The sequence below is a fragment of the Lepidochelys kempii genome, chromosome 3, assembly GCF_965140285.1.
Source record: "Lepidochelys kempii isolate rLepKem1 chromosome 3, rLepKem1.hap1, whole genome shotgun sequence".
Classification (NCBI taxonomy): Eukaryota; Metazoa; Chordata; order Testudines; family Cheloniidae; genus Lepidochelys; species Lepidochelys kempii.
This window is the reverse complement of record NC_136382.1, coordinates 130873330-130894781: the sequence shown is the minus strand read 5'-3', so window position 1 is coordinate 130894781 and position 21452 is coordinate 130873330. Positions and strand designations below refer to the sequence as shown.

The 21452-nt window shown below is 46.4% G+C and overlaps 1 protein-coding gene and 2 long non-coding RNA genes across 10 annotated transcripts in view; 2 read left to right on the top strand and 1 right to left on the bottom strand.

Annotated features, from left to right (window-relative positions):
* Positions 1 to 6336, top strand: part of LOC140909223 (uncharacterized) — a 34070-nt gene extending 27734 nt beyond the window's left edge. The window contains exon 3 of the long non-coding RNA XR_012158139.2: positions 4997 to 6336. This is a non-coding gene — a long non-coding RNA (uncharacterized LOC140909223). The remainder of the gene's footprint in view (positions 1 to 4996) is intronic.
* On the bottom strand, positions 1630 to 16659 carry LOC140909224 (uncharacterized). Of its 2 annotated transcripts, none has more exons than XR_012158140.2 (5): positions 16352 to 16659; positions 13257 to 13404; positions 8421 to 8704; positions 5607 to 5700; positions 1630 to 5227 (listed from the first exon to the last, which is right to left on the bottom strand). It is a non-coding gene; the product is annotated as an uncharacterized LOC140909224 (long non-coding RNA). The 2 variants fall into 2 exon arrangements; XR_012158141.2 differs by lacking the exon at positions 16352 to 16659 and adding an exon at positions 15638 to 15817.
* TRIM67 (tripartite motif containing 67) overlaps positions 15592 to 21452 on the top strand; it is a 60226-nt gene continuing 54365 nt past the window's right edge. For all 7 annotated transcript variants that reach the window (XM_073338012.2, XM_073338010.2, XM_073338011.2 and 4 more), the window contains exon 1: positions 15592 to 16808. In XM_073338012.2, the coding sequence (XP_073194113.2) occupies positions 15942 to 16808 (867 nt within the window). In that variant the 5' untranslated portion in view covers positions 15592 to 15941. The remainder of the gene's footprint in view (positions 16809 to 21452) is intronic.

Genomic DNA, 21452 nt, shown 5'->3' with positions numbered 1-21452 from the left:
GATGGAAGGCTGTTTGTGAGCGGCGCATGTGGGAGCTACTTCAGCAAGGCATTGTAAGGCAGCCAAGGTTGCAGGGGTGACACAGCTGCTCATTATTCTGGATTGTACCCTGGTATGTCACAGTTACAAACAATTTCTGATAAGAATGAATAGACCAAAGAGCAAGAGGGATATGCATTAGAAACCTAGAATTAGAGGAGGATGGCAATGATGGGTCAAGATGACCTACTGAGAGATGAAGACTCTCCACACAAGGTAGTTTGTCCTATTTAATTTATTTGTTGTGTATTTTCTTTTGTTTACCATGCGTACCATGCGGGATGTGGGTTGATTTATGCCGAATCTCAGAGATGGCATTATCATCCTAAATACAAAAATGACTGCAAGTGAGGCCAGAAGTACCATGATTCTCTGGTGACCAGAGTATGGAATTGTCAACTGTGTTGCTCTTCCTTGGCCACACGATAGAATTGCGCTCTTGAATCTTAACTCCTCTTATCCCCACTATACTCTTGCTGCCTCTGTTGTCCCATTCCTGTCTCTAATGCAAACCTGGCTCCCAGCCATTTATATCATTGTAAGGGCAGAAATCTCTAGATTCCTCCACTCCCACTTGCTGTCCTCAGTTTAACACAGGCCAAATATGGTGACTGAATGCAGCCACGACTTGAAAAGCTTTCTGTCCATCTCTCTACCTTTCTTGGTAGGAAACACCTGCTGTGATGCTGAATGAGCCAGCTCCATTGTAACATTCCACTGACTTCTTTGTTCACAGCAGTTGCAGTGGTGGATCAGCAGCGAGCAGGTTAAATTGCATTTTCCAGGCAGAAAAGAATAACGAAACCAAGGGATCAAGATGTAGAGAAAGATGAAAGTGGTGGCAGAGGGGGAAGAAAATGAGGAGAAAATCAAAGTTTGACAGAGAAAAGGTTATGTTGCAGGCAGAAATACCAAAAAGGGATCAAAGGGTCAAATGAGAATTAAATCACCCGGTCGCTATCCTATTGTGGGAGCAAAGGAAGACACTTTGTGAAGTAAAGTGGAATAGATTAAATAGAGAGGGAACAGGAAGGAGAGAGAGAGATTACAGCAATACAGCATACATCCAGGGCAGGGATCTGCCTGAATTGTGGGAAAGGAATTTAGCAGAATTTTAATCTTAACCTTCTAAATCTATTGAGTTGTTAAGAAGAGAGAGACAAATATTTTGAGGATTCCAGCATTTGACTTGCCTTCAGAACTGATATAATCTTGTGGGAAATATTTTCAGATATTTAAGAAAAATGTGTTAACTGTTGTACAGGCATCCAGTGCTCTGTCACTGCAATAGTTACTGCTTATATCAGGCCCAGAGAGCCAAATTGTGGAACCCTCATGTGCACTGGTGAGCACTTACACATATAAGCACTGCCCTTGTCTTCACAGTGGGACTACTTGCACGAATAAGTGTTCATCAATGTCACAGATGACTAGCTGTTTTCAGGGTAGGGTAATGTAAGTGCATGTGTGTGATATATAATATGTTTGTATTATGTGTGTACATACATATATACATTATTATTGCCATATGTGTATACATACATATATACACACATTACTGAAGATATTCTATTCCACAAGAGTGCTTTATTATTCTTATTTTTTTCTGTGAAAAGATGTTTTCCATTCTATTAAATTGCATATCCATAGAGATTTGGGGGGATTTCTGGGCACCAAACCAGTCAATCCAATTTGGACTGGGACAGTGGTTACTTTGGTTTAAGTCTCTTATCTGTCCCCTTCAGATGTTTTAGTTCTCTGTTATTCATAGTAAGCATAAAATTAAAAGTGGTACAGACTTATTGGCAGGGACCCAGCAAGACACCTAAGAAGGAAACATTAGGGGGCAAGATTCTGATTTCAGACAATTCAGTGTAAAGCTGGACTAAATCCATTGATTTCAGTGAAGTAACAAAAGATTTACACTGGAGAAGCTTGACCAGCATCTGGTCTAATATACTATCATATTTTTTTTCTTCTTAAAGTCACAAGTACACTTGATTCCTTATTTCACTAGAATCTTCCTGCTTTGTTTATGTGTGGGTACCAAATACCCAAACTTGAAACTCAAATTGCTCATGGTTTTTTATGAAGAAATGGAAACGCTGGATTACAGTAGACTAACTATTGAGTTTTTATTATGTTAGCCTGTTCATTATTCATCTTGCTTATCCTTAGAAGGCAGTAGCAGCAGCGTGAGAAGGAACTGGCCCTTCCATATATCTGATTCTTCACTCATACCATTATAAATTAGAAGATAACTGTATTGAAATCAGTAGAGTTACAAGAGTGTAAAACTGGTGTAAGTAAGAAAAGAATCAGGCCTGATGAGCCAGATTCTATGCTGGGCCTCACAGGAGACACAATCATCTTTGTGCCCTCTGGATTCTGGACTTGTCCAAGAGCTTGCAGCACAACTTATGACTGCTCTACATTATGGTTACTTTGCTTGGCCAACCATGAGAGAGCTTGTGATTGATTGGATGAGTGGTCAGTGAAATCCACTGTGTCCTCCCTCTGGTTTTGTCCAAGTCCTTGTAGCCAGGTCAGGCTTGTCTGCTTCAAATGCTTACTTGCTTCATAGGTCTGGCAGGTTTTTCAAATAGAGCATCTCTGATAATGGCTTTGTGAGCCCTTGTGACAGGAACTGATCTTTAGCTTCCTTAGGAATAGACAAGCAAAGCCCACATCTAGGGTATTTATCAATCCTTTTTGATTCAGCTGAATTCCCTTCCTTTTGCTCCCTGCTTGGTAAGACCTGTTCTCTGGGAGTCACAGACAGATCAATTGTATGGCTCAGTTCACTGAATATTACTTCCCCTTTCAGATGTCCTAAACTTCAGGGGCCAAATAAACCACTGTTTTCACTCTGTAGTGCCACTGTATAGACACTTCCTATATCAATGGAAGGGGTTTTTGTGTTGCTGTAGTTAAGCCACCTCCCAGAGTGGTGGTTGCTAGGTTGACGGAAGAATTCCTGTGTCAACCTGGCCATATCAACAGCAGGTGTTGGGTCATCTTAACTACGGCACTATGGGTATGTGTTGTTCTTCTAAGTAATGCAGGTAGGTGGATCAAAATTTTAAGTGTAGACCAGGGTTTAATCATTTATACTCAGGCACAGTGAATACCAAGGGAGTATAAAATGCAACCAGATTAGAGTGGTAGCAATTTACACCCACCTTGTGTAAATAATTATACAAGGTGCAAGGCAATGGTGAACCAAGCTTCTTTTCTAGTGTTTCTAGTTGTCTGTTGTTTCAGGCACTCTTGCTTAGATGGAACCAGTTTTTCAGTGTTACAGACATATTATCTCCTGTGTCTTTCCTTCTGTTCAGAAATTTTATTTTTTCCCCCACTGCTTACATTTTCCTTACTTTTTCGGTGTCTCTTCTCAATGGCTCTGCCTTAAAAGAAAATTATATTGACTTGGTATAATAAAGGCCAGATTATGTTTAGCCCTGTGCAGCTGTGGGGAAGGGAGGATGAATGGCAGACATGGAGAATGAGGTGCAAGGAGCATTCCTCCCTCCTATTCAGCAACCAATCACAATCCCAGTCCTTGTGCTCACTGAGCATAAAGACTGATTGAGTCTAATGCCATTGCTGGAGATAGGGAGGAGAAAGTGAAGAGCTATCATCGCCCCATCCCTGCTATACCAATTAGTGAAGCTGGGTCAGCTTCAAAGGAAATACATGCTGCATCCTTTGAAAGGGTGGCAGATGTTAAGAGAGCTTCTGATATTATGGAGGTGCTGATTATGACATCATAGTAATGGTGCATGCTGAAATAATCTTAAAATGGGGCCTAAATTCTTGTTCTTCTCTTTATGTAGGTGGTTTGTCAGAGCGAAACTTCACACAGCATTCATTGTTGTGCGCTTTGTGTTTTCAAAGTAATTTGGCTTTGCATAAATTTTTGACAGGAAATATTTGAAGCTGGCTTCTTGTTTGAAATTTGTCTGCCAGCCTCTTTGGTTGGCATGTATTTTTAAAACAACATTGTATGTTTACACCAAAATCGGTACACAGGTGAATCAGAAGCAGATTAGGTAATTCTTGAAAATAAATGTTTGGATAAGGATCATTTTTTGCCATTATTAATGATAATGAAACCTTGTGTTCAACAAGTAGTCAATAAATAAAATCTTCTCTACTGGATAGAAATCTTCTCTGTCAGCACTTACGTTCTTCTGGCAGATTTTATCCTCTCATGGAGAAGATTTTATGCACAGCTGCATTTCTCTGACAGATACAATCTTCTCTGTCAGCAGGCAGGTAAAATCTTTATCAGCAACTATTTTTCTGTGGCACAGCTCTGGTATCCTCCCTATCTCTGTCCCCATTGCTTCATTGAACACATAACTTAATACACACAAAAACTTGGTTGTATAACATACATGACACACACCCACAAAAGAAAGGAAATGAAGAGTCAAGCCACTTAACAGTACCTGTCATCTACTCCTCCAGCCACAGGTACACACCTTACCATCACCACAGCTACCATACGTCACAGATCATACACAACAAGTTTAACTCTGCCCCACTATGGATACCACATTTTCAGCACCCTGTTAGCCAAACCATCCTGTTCAAACAAACCACACATCCACAATAGTGTTTGGAGGGAGAGTTTGGTTTAAAGGCTGTGTGCAGGAAGTGATGAGAGGGCAGAGTTAAGGTTGTAGTGTGAATGCAATCTGTTGTATATCGGGGTGTGTGTGTGTGTGACAAACATACACTAGTTTAGACTAGTAACCTGATATTGAGGTGCTGAGCATTTGCAGATCCCATTAACTTCAGTAGCAGGCACCTGTGAGTGCTCAGCAGCTCTGATAGTCAGGCTACACATTTTCAATGGTGCAAAAAAAAAAAAAATCACATTGCAGTGTAGGCCTCTAGAATTGGTCCAGGTGCACTTTGTCTTTTTTAACTTATGAACCCTTTCTTGTAGCTGCTTCTGCAATGGAGTGATGACCTCTGGCGTGATATCCTTTTCTTCTCTGCTGCCATTCGAACAGCAAGCAGTATGTTTTGAGTGATGTCCCTTTAATTGGAAAAGGGATGGACTACTGGAACCCCAGCTTTCCATAAAGGCTAGGAGAAGGCAATTGGATCAGGGAAATGTAAAAAAGAAGAAAACTACCTACAGTGATCTCAGCAGCAGCTTTTTGAAGAAAAGAACCTGAGGAAAAAGTGAGGGAAAAATTAATAGGAAAGAGGGTAAAGTGTGAGAGGAAAATAGTGTAAGACATAAAAGAAAAGAGTTAGGGAGAGGAAAAGAACAAAAGAGGAAACCACCTGACACATGGAGAAAGTAGGAATACAGAAAGAATATACTCACACAAAAATCCACCCAACAAAATAAATGAGCTCCTGGTTGTTGTTCTCTCTCTCTTTTCATGGTTTGAATTGCTATCTGACTTATGTTTTTTAATTATAAAAATAAAATCTATTCATTTTGCTCCAGTGCATAAATACTCAATTATAAGATATGAATGAATGAGTACTGATAGAAGGTAAATGATTTAAGGGGATATTAGTTATAAAACTGAGGTATTTACATAACAAGGCAAAGACATTCAGAATCAAAGCCATAACTGCCAGAATAGGGGTCTCCAGGTTATCCATGTCCAGTCCCATTTCTCTCAGATTCTTCTGAAGACAGAAAAGAGGAGGAAATATAAGAGGCTTCAGCTTTTATAAGAATAATGTAGATACAAAACATGTTCAAGCCAGATTCTGACACCCTTGCTCACATTGAATAGCACCTTACTACACAAGTATCAATGGGAAATCAATGGGACTCTTCAGAGTAAGTTGTTACTTAATAGGAGTAAGGTGTCAGAATCTGGTCCATAGGGATTACAGGCTGTATTTTCTTATGTAATCTAAGTGTCATTTTTCACTGTCTATATTAGTTTCTTTTCTGCCCTCAGAGCAGCAAAAATGACAGTCTCATTATAATCCTTCACATCCACATCTCTAATGCAATTACAATTATGTGTACATTTGGCATAAGGTAAAAACTAGTTCTGCTCCCCATCACAGCATTGACTCTTCCAGCACTAGCCCATAGTGTCACTTTGTTGACTGAGCATGCAATCAGCCTCTAGAATTATTTTGAAACAAGACCCTTTGAGGCGACTAGCATATGTGAACAAGTGCATCATATTAAATTACTACTCCTCTGAGGCTTAGCTGTCACCCTCCCAAGACCTAAATGTATGACAATGACCTTTTAAACTGGATGGCAAAGACCTTGAATAAAAGACATGACACAAAATAGTAGAAAAAGAATCTTGAAATGATGTGGATTGATTTTTTTAAACATCTAGTACTTGTTCTATAATCTCCGTTTCAAGGTTAATAATACATTACAAAAATAAATAGTGAGGCAAAACCAGATTTGTGCATGACACAGATAAAGCTCAGTCTAAAACAGAATGCTGTATCTCATCACCAGATGTGTTTGACCAGTGCTCCTGCTTCAAGGAAATATTGCAAAGCTCATGGCCTACTTTCAAGTACCATCAGCTCCTGCCAAATCTGGCAACCAGCATGACACTGTAGTAGTCAAACTTTATGCACACTTTGACCAATCTCTTTACTTCTGCTCCCACCGTACCAATAATCTCTCAGAGAAGATATGCCATTACACCCCACATGATCACTAAAAGTGACAGCAATCTAGCAAAAGGCCAAAAAGAACCCAAAAGACCTCCATAAGAATTGTTGCTTCTAGGAAATTATATATATCATAACATGTGTGACATATATCCATACCAGAAATATTCATTGTACATCTAGTCCCATAGTTGGGGAGGTCCACTTTAGACTATCTAGATGATACAAATATTTTAACCACCATATAAGAGATACTGGGAGGGGTATAAGTAACTTAAAGGATTTACCGGTACGCCGGAGTCCTGAGCAGGGCGTGTCCTCAACCGGAAGAGGTGGGGCCTTTAAATCCCCGGCTGCAGTAGCAGTGGCTGGGAGCCCAGGGCCCTTTAAATCACCCCCTGAGCTACCAGCTGCAGAGGTGGCTGGGAGCCCCGGGGCTCGGTGGAGATTTAAAGGGCCTGGGGCTCCAGCCGCCGCTACTGCAGCAGAGCCCCAGGCCCTTTAAATTGCCGACGGAGCCCCGGGGCCTCCTGGCTGCTGCCGCTACTCCAGGGCTCGGGGCTCTGGCAGAGATTTAAAGGGCCTGGGGCTACACTGTGGTAGCGGCGGCTGGGAGCCCCTGGCCCTTTAAATCACTTCTGGAGCCCCGGGCCACCGCCACCCCAGGGCTCCAGCAGTGGGGCTAGGGTGGTGTTTTAAAGGGCTCAGGGCTCCAACTACCGCTACTGCCATGGGCCCTTTAAATCGCCATCTGAGCCCTGCTGCCGGAGTCCCTGGGGTAGCAGCGGGAGCCGGGGACTCTGGTAGTGATTTAAAGGGCTCTTTAAATCACCGCCCAAGCTGCCTCCACTACCCAGGGGCTCTGGCAGCGGGACTCTGGTGGTAATTTAAAGGGCCTGGGGCTCCGGCCGCTGCGGGGAGCCCCGGGCCCTTTAAATCGCCAGCCTGGGGAAGCTGGTCTGGTCCGGCACGGCATACTGGCTCTTGCCGGTATGCCAGACCGGACCGTGTTGGCTTACTTTCGCCTCTGGATACTGGTCACAGTTTTTCCCTAAGATCTGATGGCATAAAACATCTGGAAAAATCAGTGTGACCTGCTACCTGGGAAATCCCCTTGCATTAATGGTATCTCTGATTGAGCACAGCAGATCTACACTATCCATATCCTGGTCCCCACCAGATAGGATGACCAGACAGCAAGTGTGAAAAATCAGGATGGGGGTTGGGGGGTAATAAGAAAAACACCCCAAAACCGCAACGGTCTCTATAAAATAGGGACATCTAATCACCCTACCACCTGATGGCCAAGGCAGCCACATGTGATTTATAGCAGCCCCGAGGCTTTTCTAAATTGTAACAGGGGCCCAAAACAGCCCTGTTCAGCCCAGAGTTGGGAAGCTACAAAGATATAAAGCTACTTTGTCCCTTCCTCTTGGGGCCTGCATTGGCCAGACCTGAGAAATGGGGCAAGTGAATAGAATGAAAATAGTGGGAGTTTTTAATATCCTTACGATGCCACATAGATGGTCAGCCTACTCAGGTCTAGCTCTGTCAAATGCTATCTCATTATCGATTTAGTCCATTTCTGCATAACTGGTATTAAAACTTCCCACTTAATGTACAGCTATAATGTTACAAGTAGGACAAAGGCAAAGGCCAAAACCAATGTATGCCCTCCTTTCCAGTGACACAAATAAAATGCTAAAATCCTTGTAATGAATCATGAAAGAGGATTAAGCTTTTCTACTCACTATGCTTTTCAGCTACCAAAAGTTAATGCTAGACTTTTGTTTGAACACAAAAGTTCTTCTTTGAGTGGTATCCCTGTGGGTGCTTCACTTCAGGTGTCGGTGCATCCCAGCGCCATTGATGAGAGATCTTCAGTAGCAGTGCCTGGTCGGGATGTGTGTGCGCAGTTGGTGTCTCGAATTGTTGTTGGAGTCTGTTTGGTGCACGTGCGTTCTGACCCCCCTCAGTTCCTTCTGAACCCTCCTTGGCTGAAGACAGAACTCAGGGCATTGCTGAACCTCTTCCTCTATTTTGAGAGGAAAATTAGTTTTAGTTAGATAAAAACTCCCCAGTTACTACCCTACCTTTAGATAGTTGCATACAGTTCGTTTTAAAAACAAACAAAAAAACCCTAGTTTTTTCTTAACCCCTTTTCCCACTTTGGGAGTGAACCCCGCTAAGGTCTCATTCTTAGACTTTCTTGAGTGGGCCACATTCAAGATGCTGGGGTCTCCCGGTTTTACAAAATGCAACTCTTGCAAGGACCCCATACCACACTCAGAAGGATATTGCTGGTGTGTCAAATGCCTCGGTGAGACTCATGTCCCAAATAAGTGCGTCCACTGCAATAATCTAAAAGCCAGAGCTAGCCAAGACAGAGACTAGGGTTTAAAGATGGGTCTTATGGAGAAATCCCTCCAACCTGATTTGGAGACAGGAGGAACAACTCTCCTAGGTGCTCTCCAACCACGTCAGAACTGACCACGAGCAGGGCTCCACCCTCGCATGAGAAGAGGACGAGAGCCTTGACCTCCCCTCACAGGGAACCGGGCAAAAAGAAATGTTTCCCAGTGAGCTCCTTGCCAGCGGTGCCAACTGCCTCAAGGGTCAGCATCTGTGACGTTCCCAGCACCTCTGGCACCGGGCATATGGTGCAGAAAAGTAAGGAGTCAAGACCGCGTCATGGCCAGGTCTCCTCCTCGGCACTGAAGGCGCTGACGCCTGTGCCGGAGTTGGCGCCATCTCTGCACATAGCCCTGGCACCGACAACGCCGTTGGCACCGGCGACCCCACCGACACACCATCCGGCAGCGGCTGACAGTGCCACCATGGGGCTACTGCACCAGCCAAGACCAAAGGCAAACTGCTTAAACCAATGGCTTCTGACTCTAAATCCACGGTGTCGCACTCTCCGGCGCAGATGCAATTTCTAATGCCTCGAGACATCTCAGTGGCGCTGGTGCTGGATTCACCGCCACTCGGTACCAAGGGCTCACCTGTGATCCAGGCACCCTCTCTTACTGAAACAATGAGGAATCCGGTGGCACCTTAAAGACTAACAGATTTATTTGGGTATAAGCTTTTGTGAGTAAAAAACCCACTTCTTCAGATGCATGAAGTGAAAATTAGAGATACAAGAATAAATATACTGGCACATGAAGACAAGGGAGTTACCTTACAAGTGGAGAACCAGTGTTGACAAGGCCAATTCAGTCAGGGTGGATGTGGTCTACTCCCAATAATGGATGAACGCTCTACTGAACGCTCTGTCTTCACAGACAGCAATGATGACGACCACGGAGACGCAGTCTTTTCTCCACCTGACTCTCCTCCACCACAACAAAGACCACCTGACAGGAACGTGCATCACAAGGACCAACCCCAATTCCCATGGTTTGCTCCACCATGGATGGGACCTCAACTACCATATCCCATGCAATGGGCACCTTGGGACTCATGGGCACCCTATAAGGCCCACTACTCCCGCACCTCCTCGCTTCATAGAGTGCAGATCCACTCTCCACCTGGATCCCCAACACCATCTGCGTCTAGAGCCTTTGAGGATCTACATGAGGAAGTGAAGGAAGAGCCCGCACCTGACATGGAATTGCCCTAACACAACTCCTCTTCTTCACTTGATGAAGCCGTCATGCTATCCCCACCAACTATAGCAGATGACTTTAAGCAATTTCAGGAATTATTTAAGAGGGTTGCAATCAGCCAGGACATTCCATTGGAGGAAGTACAGGAGAATCAACATAAACTCTTGAAGATCCTCCAACCCTTGGCATCCTCAAAGATTGCATGCCCCATAAACAATGCCATATTGGAACTGGCCGACACTATCTGGCAGACACCAGCTTCCGTCCTGCCAACCTGCAAAAGGGCTGGCCGGAAATATTATGTTCCAGCTAAGGGCGTGGACTTCTTATTCTCAAACCTGCAGCCCAACTCCCTTGTGATTGAAGCTGCTAACCATAGGGCTAAACAACCTCATTAGCGGTCCACACCCCAGAAATAGACCTCAAACACCTTGACCTCTTAGGTGGCAAGATTTACACATCCTCTACTCTCCAATTTAGAATTGCCAACTATACCGCTTTTCGTGCTAGCTATGACTTTGATAATTACAACAAACTTTCTGAATTTACTTCCCACATCCCAGAGGACTGAAGAGCAGATTTTAAATTGTTCCTGGTAGACGGACAGCTAGTATCCAGAACAGCGCTTCAAGCATCTCTGGACATGGCCGACACAGCAGCTCGCACCACAGCTACTATGGTGGTGATGCGTGGGGCCTCCTGGCTCTCCTCATCTGGTATCCCTAAAGAGCTGCAGACCAAAGTGAAGGATTTACCGTTCAACAAAGATAAACTTTTTTCCAGAAAAACCAATGAAGTCCTTCACACAATGAAAGATTCCAGTGCCCTCCAAACACTAGGGATCTACACCCCTCCTTCCAAGAGAAAGAGATACCAGCCTTACCAGAGGTCTCACCTGCAGCAATACAACTGCCCACAGTCCAAGCAGTATGGGGAGGGATAGCTCCGTGGTTTGAGCATTGGCCTACTAAACCCAGGGTTGTGAGTTCAATCCTTGAGGGGGCCATTTAGGGAATCTGGGGCAAAAATTGGGGATTGGTCCTGCTTTGAGCAGGGGGTTGGACTAGATGACCTCCTGAAGTCCCTTCCAACCCTGATATTCTATGATTCTATGACACTGGGAGGTCCCGTGGCAGGTCTAACAGACATTGACAAACCCAGTCAGAACAACCTACGCCCCACCCATCGGGCCACAAACCGCAATTTTGAAGTCTTGGTCGAGGGTCTAAGTGACCACTCCTTACCACCAGCGCCTACTTGCCCTTTTGACCATTGCCTCCAATGCTTTCACCACGCTTGGTGAAACATCACACAGGATCACTGAGTCTTGGAAATAGTGCAGTTGGGCTATTCCATCCTTTTTATTTCATGCCCCCCTACCCCTTCCCTGTCCCTCTTCAGGGACCCCTTTCACAAACATCTACTTCGGGAAGAAGTAACTCACCTACTCCTCTTAAGTGCAGTGGAATGAGTTCCAACACAGCACAGAGGAAAGGGATTTTACTCCCACTATTTCTTGACCCAGAAGAAAAGCGGAGGATATGACCCATTCTAGACCTGCAATGACTCAACAAATTTGTCCGCTCCCAATTCAGAATGGTTGTGTTGGGCATGATAATACCGGTGCTGGAATGAGGGAACTGGTTCTCAGCCCTTGACCTCCAAGACGCATACCTCAATACACCCAGCACACAGACTATTCCTATGGTTCACAGTGGGACACGACCACTTCCAATACAGAGTGCTCCCATTCGGTCTCTCCACTGCACCACGGATGTTTTCCAAGACTCTCGTGGTGGTGGCAGCCTACCTACGTAAACAAGGGATCATATTTTTTTCATACCTGGATGTCTGCCTCATCAAGGACCGATCATATGAAGAAATGCATACGGCCACCCAGTCAACCATCGCTCTTTTCCAAAGGCTTGGATTGCAAATAAACTTCCAAAAGTCAAAATAGAGAAAATAGAGTTCAATGGGGCTTACCTGGACTCGACCCTCCTCAGAGCCTTCCTCCCGCAGGCCAAGTTCCTCACCGTCAAACACCTCATACATACAGTGTCCACCTGCCCAAGGGTCGAAGCCAGAAAGTGCCTTCAACTTCTGGGCCACATGGCAGCTATCACGTTCGTGGTGAAACACACCAGACTACACATGAGGCCTTACAGGGCTGGCTGAGTACAAACCTGCCAAGCACAGCCTCCACATGATGGTAACTCCACCCACAAATGTGCTGAACTCATTGCACTGGTGGACGGAAAGGGAGAATATATGTGCAGGAGTTCCCTTTTGCCAAAATCCCCCCGCGCTTATGCTCACCACAGACACCTCCCTGATACGCGAGGGGGGGGGGCCACACCTGCAACACCACATGACACAGGGTAGGTGGTCTGCACTGGAGGCCCATCTGCATATAAACCTCCTAGAACTCAGAGCCGGCAGGTACGCCTGCTTTCACTTCCTCCCACTCATTCAAAACAAATCTATTTGAATACTCACGGACAACATTGCATGTATGTTCTACATCAACAGACAAGGGGGAGCAAGATCACACTCCCTGTGCATAGAAGCCATCAAACTTTGGAACTGGTGCATACGACATCGCATAGACATCACGGCCTCATTCCTGCTGGGGTGTCAGAACACCACCGCCAACACCCGTAGCAGACACTTTTCACAAAAACATGAACGGGAACTAATTTCTATGATCGCATCCCACCTAGTCTCCCTTTGGGGCTCTCCTTCGGTAGATCTATTTGGCACAGCAAAGAACCGCAAATGCCAATTATTTTGCTCCAGAGTGGGACTCGGAAAGGCTCCCTGAGAGACGCATCCCTACTCTCATGGAACTGGACAGTTACGTATGCATTCCCTCCAATTCCTCTAATACACAGAGTTCTCCACAAGATCAAGGATGACAAGGCCAAGGTCATGCTTATCGCCTCGGCACGGGCCAGACAGACTTGGTATCCTTACCTGCTTCGCATGTCAATCTGCCCTCCAAGAACTCTCCCGATGAGACCGCACCTCCTCTCCCAGAGCGACAGTTGCATCTTCCATCCACAACTGGAGAAACTTCATCCTCCTCAGAGGCTCCTCCTTAGTTCCAATTGCATGAACTAGCCTGTTCGGAGTAAGTCAGACACGTGTTATTACACAGTAAATGCGACTCCACTCACAATAGTTACCTCCAAAAGTGGAAACAATTCTCAATGTGGTCCTTATAGAAAACCCTCACACCCTGCACCATATCCCTTCCTGATATCCTAGACTAAATTTTAGAACTCAAAAACAAAGGTCTATCACTCAGTTCCATCAGAGTTCATCTCGTGGCAATCAATGCCTTCCATGAGAAACTGGACAGCTCCTCTGTCTCCACACGCCCTACTACAAAATGTTTCCTTACTGGATTCCAAAACCTCTACCCTGAAGTCCACCCCACCCCACACCCACCTGGAATTTGAACCTCACCCTCAGAGGCCTAATGAAACCTCCCTCTGAACCAATAGCCACCTCCTCCTTACTCCACATGTCCATGAAGGTGGCCGTCACGTCAGCCAGATGGGGCAGAGAAATAAGGGCACTGATGGCCCACTCCCCATACACTAATTTATTTAAGGACAAGATCACGATGCAACCCCACCCTAAATTTCTGCCAAAGGTGGTGTTCTCTTTCCATCTTAACCAGCTGATACACTTCCCCACTTTTTACCCCAAACCCCACAAAAACCCACAGGAAGCGGCACTTCATACCCTGGATGTTAGAAGAGCGATTGCCTTCTACTTGGACAGAACAAAATCATTTCGTAAATCACCTAGACTCTTCGTATCTACTGCTGAAAGGAGCTGCTATTTCACAACAGCGCTCTCCAAGTGGATCTCCGACTGTATTAGGTCCTGCTACCAGATCCACGACGTTGAACCTCCTGATGGCATCAGAACTCATTCCACTCAAGCTACGTCAACATCGGTAGAGTTCCTACACAACGTACCCATGATTGACATATGCAAAGCCGCTACATGGTTGTCAGACCATATGTTTGCCAAACACTTACACCATCACACAAGATGCCAGAGCGGACATTATAGTAGGTCATACAGTACTGTCTGCCACTGCCAAATCCGCAACTCCAAAGTCCCCCCAACCATAGCAGGTACTGCTGTACATTCACCTGAAGTGGAGCACCCACAGGGAGACCACTCGAAGAAGTAGAGAAGGTTACTCACCCTGTGCAGTAACTGAGGTTCTTCAAGATGTATGTGTCCCTGTGGGTGCTCCACTACCCACCCTCCTCCCCTCTGCTTTGGAATTCGACTTAAAGGTATTGGAGAAGGAACTGAGGGGGTCGGAACGCATGCACGTGCCAAAGACTCCAATGATGCCGCGAGACACCAACTGTGCACGTGTGTCCCGACCGGGCCCTGCTACTGAAGATCTCCGATTAATGGCACCGGGATGCACCGACACCTGAAGTGGAGCACCCCCAGGGACACACATATCAAACAAACCTCAGTTACTGCACAGGGTGTGTAACCTTCTCTTTTAAGACAACCCACAAACATTTAAATACAAAAACAATAAGTCTGCTGGTGGGATGGAATTTAATATGAATGTGGCTTTTAACCAAACTATATATTAAATCATGATGGGACTCACAAAACTGTGTAATCTACTCAAAGTAGTGAAATCATTTCTATTTATAATTTCTTCATTCCGTTAATAAACCACCCTTACATCCCCTCTAAAGATATGGAGCGCAAACAAAACAGATGGGGGATTTCCCACCACCGGTTCCTTTCTTATAATGATGCTTATTTTCAATTCACAAAACTCTCAGCGGGCATCTCTGATTTATTTTCTCAGCAAATGTCGGTTTGGGTTACATTGCTACTAGCTCTGGTGCATTTCTTTACTCATGATTCCCACTCCCACTGCTTGTGCATGGAGCAGCCAACCAAGATTCATGCCTATAATAGCAAACTCCCCCCCCCCCCCCGCATTCTCTCTAACAATGCTTGAACGTTTTGTGGCTCGCATTTGGGTTGGAGCATGATAAGAAATGTATCGAAAGAAACATTTTTTTTTTGGTTTGTTATTCGCTTTCAAGCTTCCTCCTCTTCTCTGTCTATTTCCATTAATAATGGAATTTTTAAACCGATAAAGCCATCACAGCACAGTCCCTTTGAAGGAGTCGCTGGCTCCAGACTCGGCCAGCCAGCGAGCCATCCCTTATTTGCAGCACTGCCTACTCCCGCCCTTTGTTCCTCCCCCCGCCCCCCCCCCACTCCCCGCCCCCCCCGTACTACTCGCCGCAGTGGAGACCCAGCCCGCTCCGCTCCGCGCGCTGCACACACACCACGGGCGAGGAAATCGCCTGGCCATAAACAATAGCCTCCTGCCGCTGCAGCGCCGGCGCCTCCTCTCCAGCTCAGCCCCTCAGGAGCTGTCCAGCCCCGCCGGGCGCGCGCCACGGGAGCAGCGGCTCTGTGTGCAGCCCGGCGTGCGGAGCTCCGCCGCCTCCGCCCAGCCAGCCGCTGTCCCTCCCGCGGGGTGCTGAGCCCCAGCGCCGGGGGCCACGCTGGGGCATGGGCAGGGAAGGCGGCAGCGAGCCCCGCCTCGGCGGGCCTGTCCGCTGACCCGGCCGGCCCGGCGCCGCGGCCATGGAAGAGGAGCTGAAGTGCCCGGTGTGCGGCTCGCTGTTCCGGGAGCCCATCATCCTGCCCTGCTCGCACAACGTCTGCCTGCCCTGCGCCCGCACCATCGCCGTGCAGACGCCCGAGCGCGAGCAGCAGCTGCCCGCCTTGCTGCAGCCCCGGGCCCCCGGGGCCGCGGCAGCCGGGCCGGCGGCGGGCTCGGAGGCTGAGGGCGCCGCGGGGGGCGGCGGCGGCGGCGGCGGCGGGGAGCACGCGGACAAGCTGAGCCTGCACAGCGAGAGCGACAGCGGCTACGGCTCCTACACCCCCAGCCTCAAGTCCCCCAACGGGGTGCGGGTGCTGCCGCTGGGGCCGGCCCCGGCCGGCTCCTCCTCGGCGGCGGCTCCCCGCGGGGCGGGCCCCAGCTCGTCCCTCACCTGCCCGCAATGCCACCGCAGCGCCTCCCTGGACCCGCGCGGCCTCCGCGGCTTCCCGCGCAACCGGCTGCTGGAGGCCATCGTGCAGCGCTACCAGGAAGGCCGGGCCGCCGCCAAGTGCCAGCTCTGCGACCGCAGCCCGCCCGAGGCGGCCGCCGTGGCGTGCGAGCAGTGCGAGGTGCTGTACTGCGCCGCCTGCCAGCTCAAGTGCCACCCGACCCGGGGGCCCTTCGCCAAGCACCGTCTGCTGCCCCCGCCCAGCCTCCCGGGCGGGCCCGGCGGCGGCAAGGCGGCGGGGGGCGCCCGCAAGTTGCCCACCTGCGCCGATCACGAGCTGGAGAACTATACCATGTACTGCGTGAGCTGCGGCACCCCCGTCTGCTACCAGTGCCTGGAGGAGGGCAAGCATGGCCAGCACGAGGTGAAAGCCCTGGGGGCTATGTGGAAACAGCACAAGGTAAGCTCGGGGGCGTGGGGGTGCCCCCCCCCAGCCCAAGCAGCACGGCCCTGCCTTCATGACGGGGAGGGGGGGAAGGTCTCTGATCATTAGCTCCACTCGCCTCTTCTCCAACACCCTCCAGCTCCGGACCTCCAAGCACTTTCCCCAGACTGGGGCTCTGTTTTGGCTTCTGCAATCCTCCTCTGTCCAAGATCATGCTGAGGTGGGAGGAGATAAAAGTGGATGTCAGTTACCTTTACTCCTCCCCTACTCCTGTAGCAGGCAGGGGGTTAAAATGGCCCTTCCCTCAAATTAGAGCAGCCCCAGGACTGCTGCAATTTATGCTGTCTATAAGAGTCCCCTAGACAAGGTTAGTCCTGGAATGCCCCCAGCACACCCCTGGGATGTTATGCAAATAAAATAAAAACCAGCAGGATTTTACTAGAGGAGAAAAGGCAAAATGCCACATTTATTGTGAATACAGAAAGAAATACAGAAAGTAAGCAGTTAGTTATAGCTATAACATTCCATTCAGTTTCATATTTATTCACACATTCATTCATTCACACACACACAGAGGTTCTGCAAGGTTGTTATCATAGTTACCAGCCTTAGAGTTGCTCATGCCAAGCCACTGGCCAGGTGGCCTGGACACAGGGAGGGAGCAGGGCCTTGTTAGATGCACATCTGATGCTCCTGGAAGTTGGTTTGCAGAATCAGACCTCAAAGTTCTCACTTTCTAGAGTCCATTTTTTAGGGATTTATTCCTATGCTAGTCTATGGGAATTGCTTTATCATGCTGTTGCTGAATCAATCAGCAGATGGCACATTCCTGATGGCTCCCTGTTGTTCTTTGGTTCTCCCATCCTTGAGGCTGTTGGGTGGATTTCAGTCTGCCCTCCGGGGGTCCTCTCGTTGTTTCCACTTGATGCCTTCTTTGGCCGATGGACACTGGATTCTTAGGCTGGCACCTCCCTGATCATTCAGTTATTATCCACACCAAGCATCCATCCACATACATCCTCTATCTCTATTTTAATCACAATTGTTAACAAAGCGAGATGAATACAACAAAAGGGCGGGGAATCTCTGGGTGCTGTTTCTGTTGTTAAAAAGTATTGCTTTGAGTCTCTCTCTGTGTAAGTAGTTGTTGTTACAAAGTATTGCTTTGAGAACAGACTCTGTCTTAGGATGTACTAACACAATTAGCAGCTTGCAAGTTTCACACAGAGAGGGAGAGAAACAGTAAAAACAAGAGACCAAAAGCCAAGAGACCTCTTTATTAGTAATACCCTGGAATTTAAACTATGGGGAATCAAACTCATTTGTGATTTTAATACAGAACTTCTTTAATATGATCCAACAGGGACATTCTCAGAATGTCCCCTCCCAACTCCAGCCAGCCCCAATACACCTTCTGTGAAAGGGGGCTGATATAAACCTGGCTACACCAGATATACCCCACCCAAGATTCCCCTGTATTGGCGGAATCCTGTTACCCCTTCAGGGCAGCGGTACACTTTATGCCACCAGAGTAACACAAATGTATCTTTAATGGGGCCAAGGATCTAGCCCCACAATGAGGAAGAAGTATTCTATGTCAGTGACAGTTCTTGTTGAGGCGGGTGAGATAAGAGGGAGATTCTGGGTAACTCACCCTAGTGTCTTGATGTTTATCTGAACATTGAGGCTACCTCATTTCCATAATTCTCTGATAGCCTTCCGCTCTCCTTTCCCTTCACGCAACTCTCCAATAGGCCCCTGGTCCTTCCTCCCTTCTTGTTGACCCTCTATTAGACCCTGGGCAGCATATTCCCTTCTCATGACCTTCTAGTAACCGAAACGCTCCCTCTCTGTGATCTTGCATTAGGCCATAACATCTCAACTTCCAAATCTCAAACCAAATCTGCTTTCTTCCCAATCCAAATTAAATTAGAGAGGCAGACAGTTGTTGGGCCTTCGATAGCATCTTTATCTGTCACTTTGCTATAAACGTATCAGTGACAGAAGGTTGCCCGGGACCCACTGGAGGGCTGCAGAGAGGGAAGGTGTGTAGAGGTTTATTTGCAAGTTGTGCTAGGGTCTTTTAGAGGGTTGTATGGTGGCTGTGATCCACAGTCATGATGACAGTTAAGGATGGAGGAGGTGAGGGTCTTATCCACATTGATCCAAAAACTAGTGATGGTAGTGTTTGGTTATGGGACAGATGAAGGCTTGGCCAGTTCACAGATTGTTCCAGTCTGGTTCACTCATCCCTAGTATTAATACTCATTATAATTTGAACCTGTCTGGGGGTTTTGGGAGATAGTACTTTCACATAAGTTTGCTGATATTTGTGTGCAAGATGGAGCTGAGATTGTTTCATATATTTTTTGGATAGAGACCAAGAGATGATTGTCTTAAAATTGATTTGAAGCTTGTCAGACTCGCCAGGAAGCCTGGACACTGACTCGATTAAGAATTAATGATTGATATTTTACATTTATAGAGTGCTTGTCATCCTCAGCACATTACAACTATCCATACAGCAGCACTGAGGCGGGTCCCTCCCTCATGGAGGGTGAGCACCCAACTGCTACAACCCTTCAGGTGGGGCAGCTTGCTTCCTTCTGTTGGTTACTGCAGAGGAAAGGCTCACCTCCTCCCTGTTCTCTTTGGTATGATTAGCACCTGTGGAGGTAATGAGAGGGTCTGTGATAATTTCTGGCTTCTGCATAGGGGAAGAAAATGGATCACTTCTTGTGCCCTGATCCCTGGCTCCCCCACACAGTAGTGCTGATGCAGAACACACTGGGCTTCAATTTGTAAAGACTCATGAAAAGATCCCACATGGCATCCACTGCACAGAACTTTGTTTATTGATCAGAAGAATGAATGGGTGAATCAGCCCTGGCAGTACTTCAATCTGTGTTTCAACAGAGTCAAAGTACTTCCAGCTAAGGACTTACTTAGACCATTAAACCATCTCCTGAATAACTTGATTTTTTTGTGTTCAGGAGTTAAATTCACTTGACTCATAAGCCTCAGGTCATGAATTCACAGCTTTTGCCATTTATGCTAATTGCAGAATCTGATTTTTTGGTGGAAAGTCTTCATCAAGGAACCTGCCGAACCCCTGATGAACTATGATTGACTTCAGTATGCATAAGTGTTAGTGTTTTATAGATTGTGAAGCCAGTTTGTATTCTACTAGAGTCTACTTGTGCTACAACTGATTAACGCCTTTTGAAACGATGTGATAAACTGTGGTGCTGATCAAGATACATTTTAAATCATTTCTCATTCTTCTTAGAGACTTTGTCAGAGGAATGAACTAAATTCTGTTGTTTTGTGTTTTCACTGCACTTTTCCTCCTGAGAGTTTGTTCTCACAGAATGTGATTTTCCCTTGTTATATGTAGCTTGAATGTTATGATAAAGGTTCTAAAGAGAACAGTAAAATAACCTAAAATTAACTAATTTTGTGATAGTAATCTTTTCATGTCTTGTAAGTGTTAATTATCCTAGAACAATATACTTGGCAGGAAATAAAAATATTGAAACTGCCAACAGGAGCCAGTCTAACCGCTCATTTCATGTTTATTTTCAGATAGTTGGATTTTGGAATTGGATATTTGTAGTTGGACCTTAGTAAGTTTTCAGATGCAGTAATTTACACTTACTGCCTCCTGGGTCCTGTAACTTTGGCCAACCATAAATTAAAGTATTGTATTTAGAATTATATGACACATTTAATTGTTTGTACATGTTATTGCTAGATAATCTAGCTCATCCGCCATGAGCATTTTGTAGTCATATTAGTTTAATAAAAATACTTTCCCCTAGAAATATATGTAGGAATCTGCCATAAGTAAATTATTTTGGAGAAGTTAGAAATTATGTAATATACAGACACGGAGCTAGATCCTCAGTTGGTATAAATCAGTGGAGGATCATTGATTTATATCAGCTGAGGTTCTGGTAGGAAGGCTTTAAAGGGATTGATCAAAATTGTGTGCTCCTATTGTCGGAGGGAAGGATATTGTACTTTGTGTTTGGACAGCACCTAGTATGATGGAGCCATGATCACATTTGGGATCTCTAGGCTCTACTGTAATACAAAAATATTAATAATATTACTAATGATAGATTTCAACTTGTGGGCCCTTTGACTCGCAGGTATGGGGAAGCATGGTGAACAAGTCTCAGCTCTGCAACTTCTGTTGAGTCCCGCCATGTACATCAAAAATATAACTATTGTGTATGTGTGATCTTGTAGTAGAGATGGCATCAGGAACTTTAGTTGGACAGGGGTCTGTTTAGGACACTGAGGCATAGGAATATGAGCAAGTAGTTGAGGGCAAATATTGGAGTATGGATGCCCCTTTAGAAGGTAGAGCAGAATTGCCCCCAAACCCCTACCCTCCATTCCCAGAAACTTGGAAGCTCTTTAAGAATTCAGTGCCTGGATCATATGATGTAATCAGTAGTTAATTTGCTATGATGATAGATGGAGAAAAAGAAAGGGGGGGGGTGGAGGGATAGCTCAGTGGTTTGAGCATTGGCCTGCTAAACCCAGGGTTGTGAGTTCAATCCTTGAGGGGGCCATTTAGGGATCTGGGGCAAAAATTGGGGATTGGTCCTGCTTTGAGCAGGGGGTTGGACTAGATGACCTCCTGAGGTC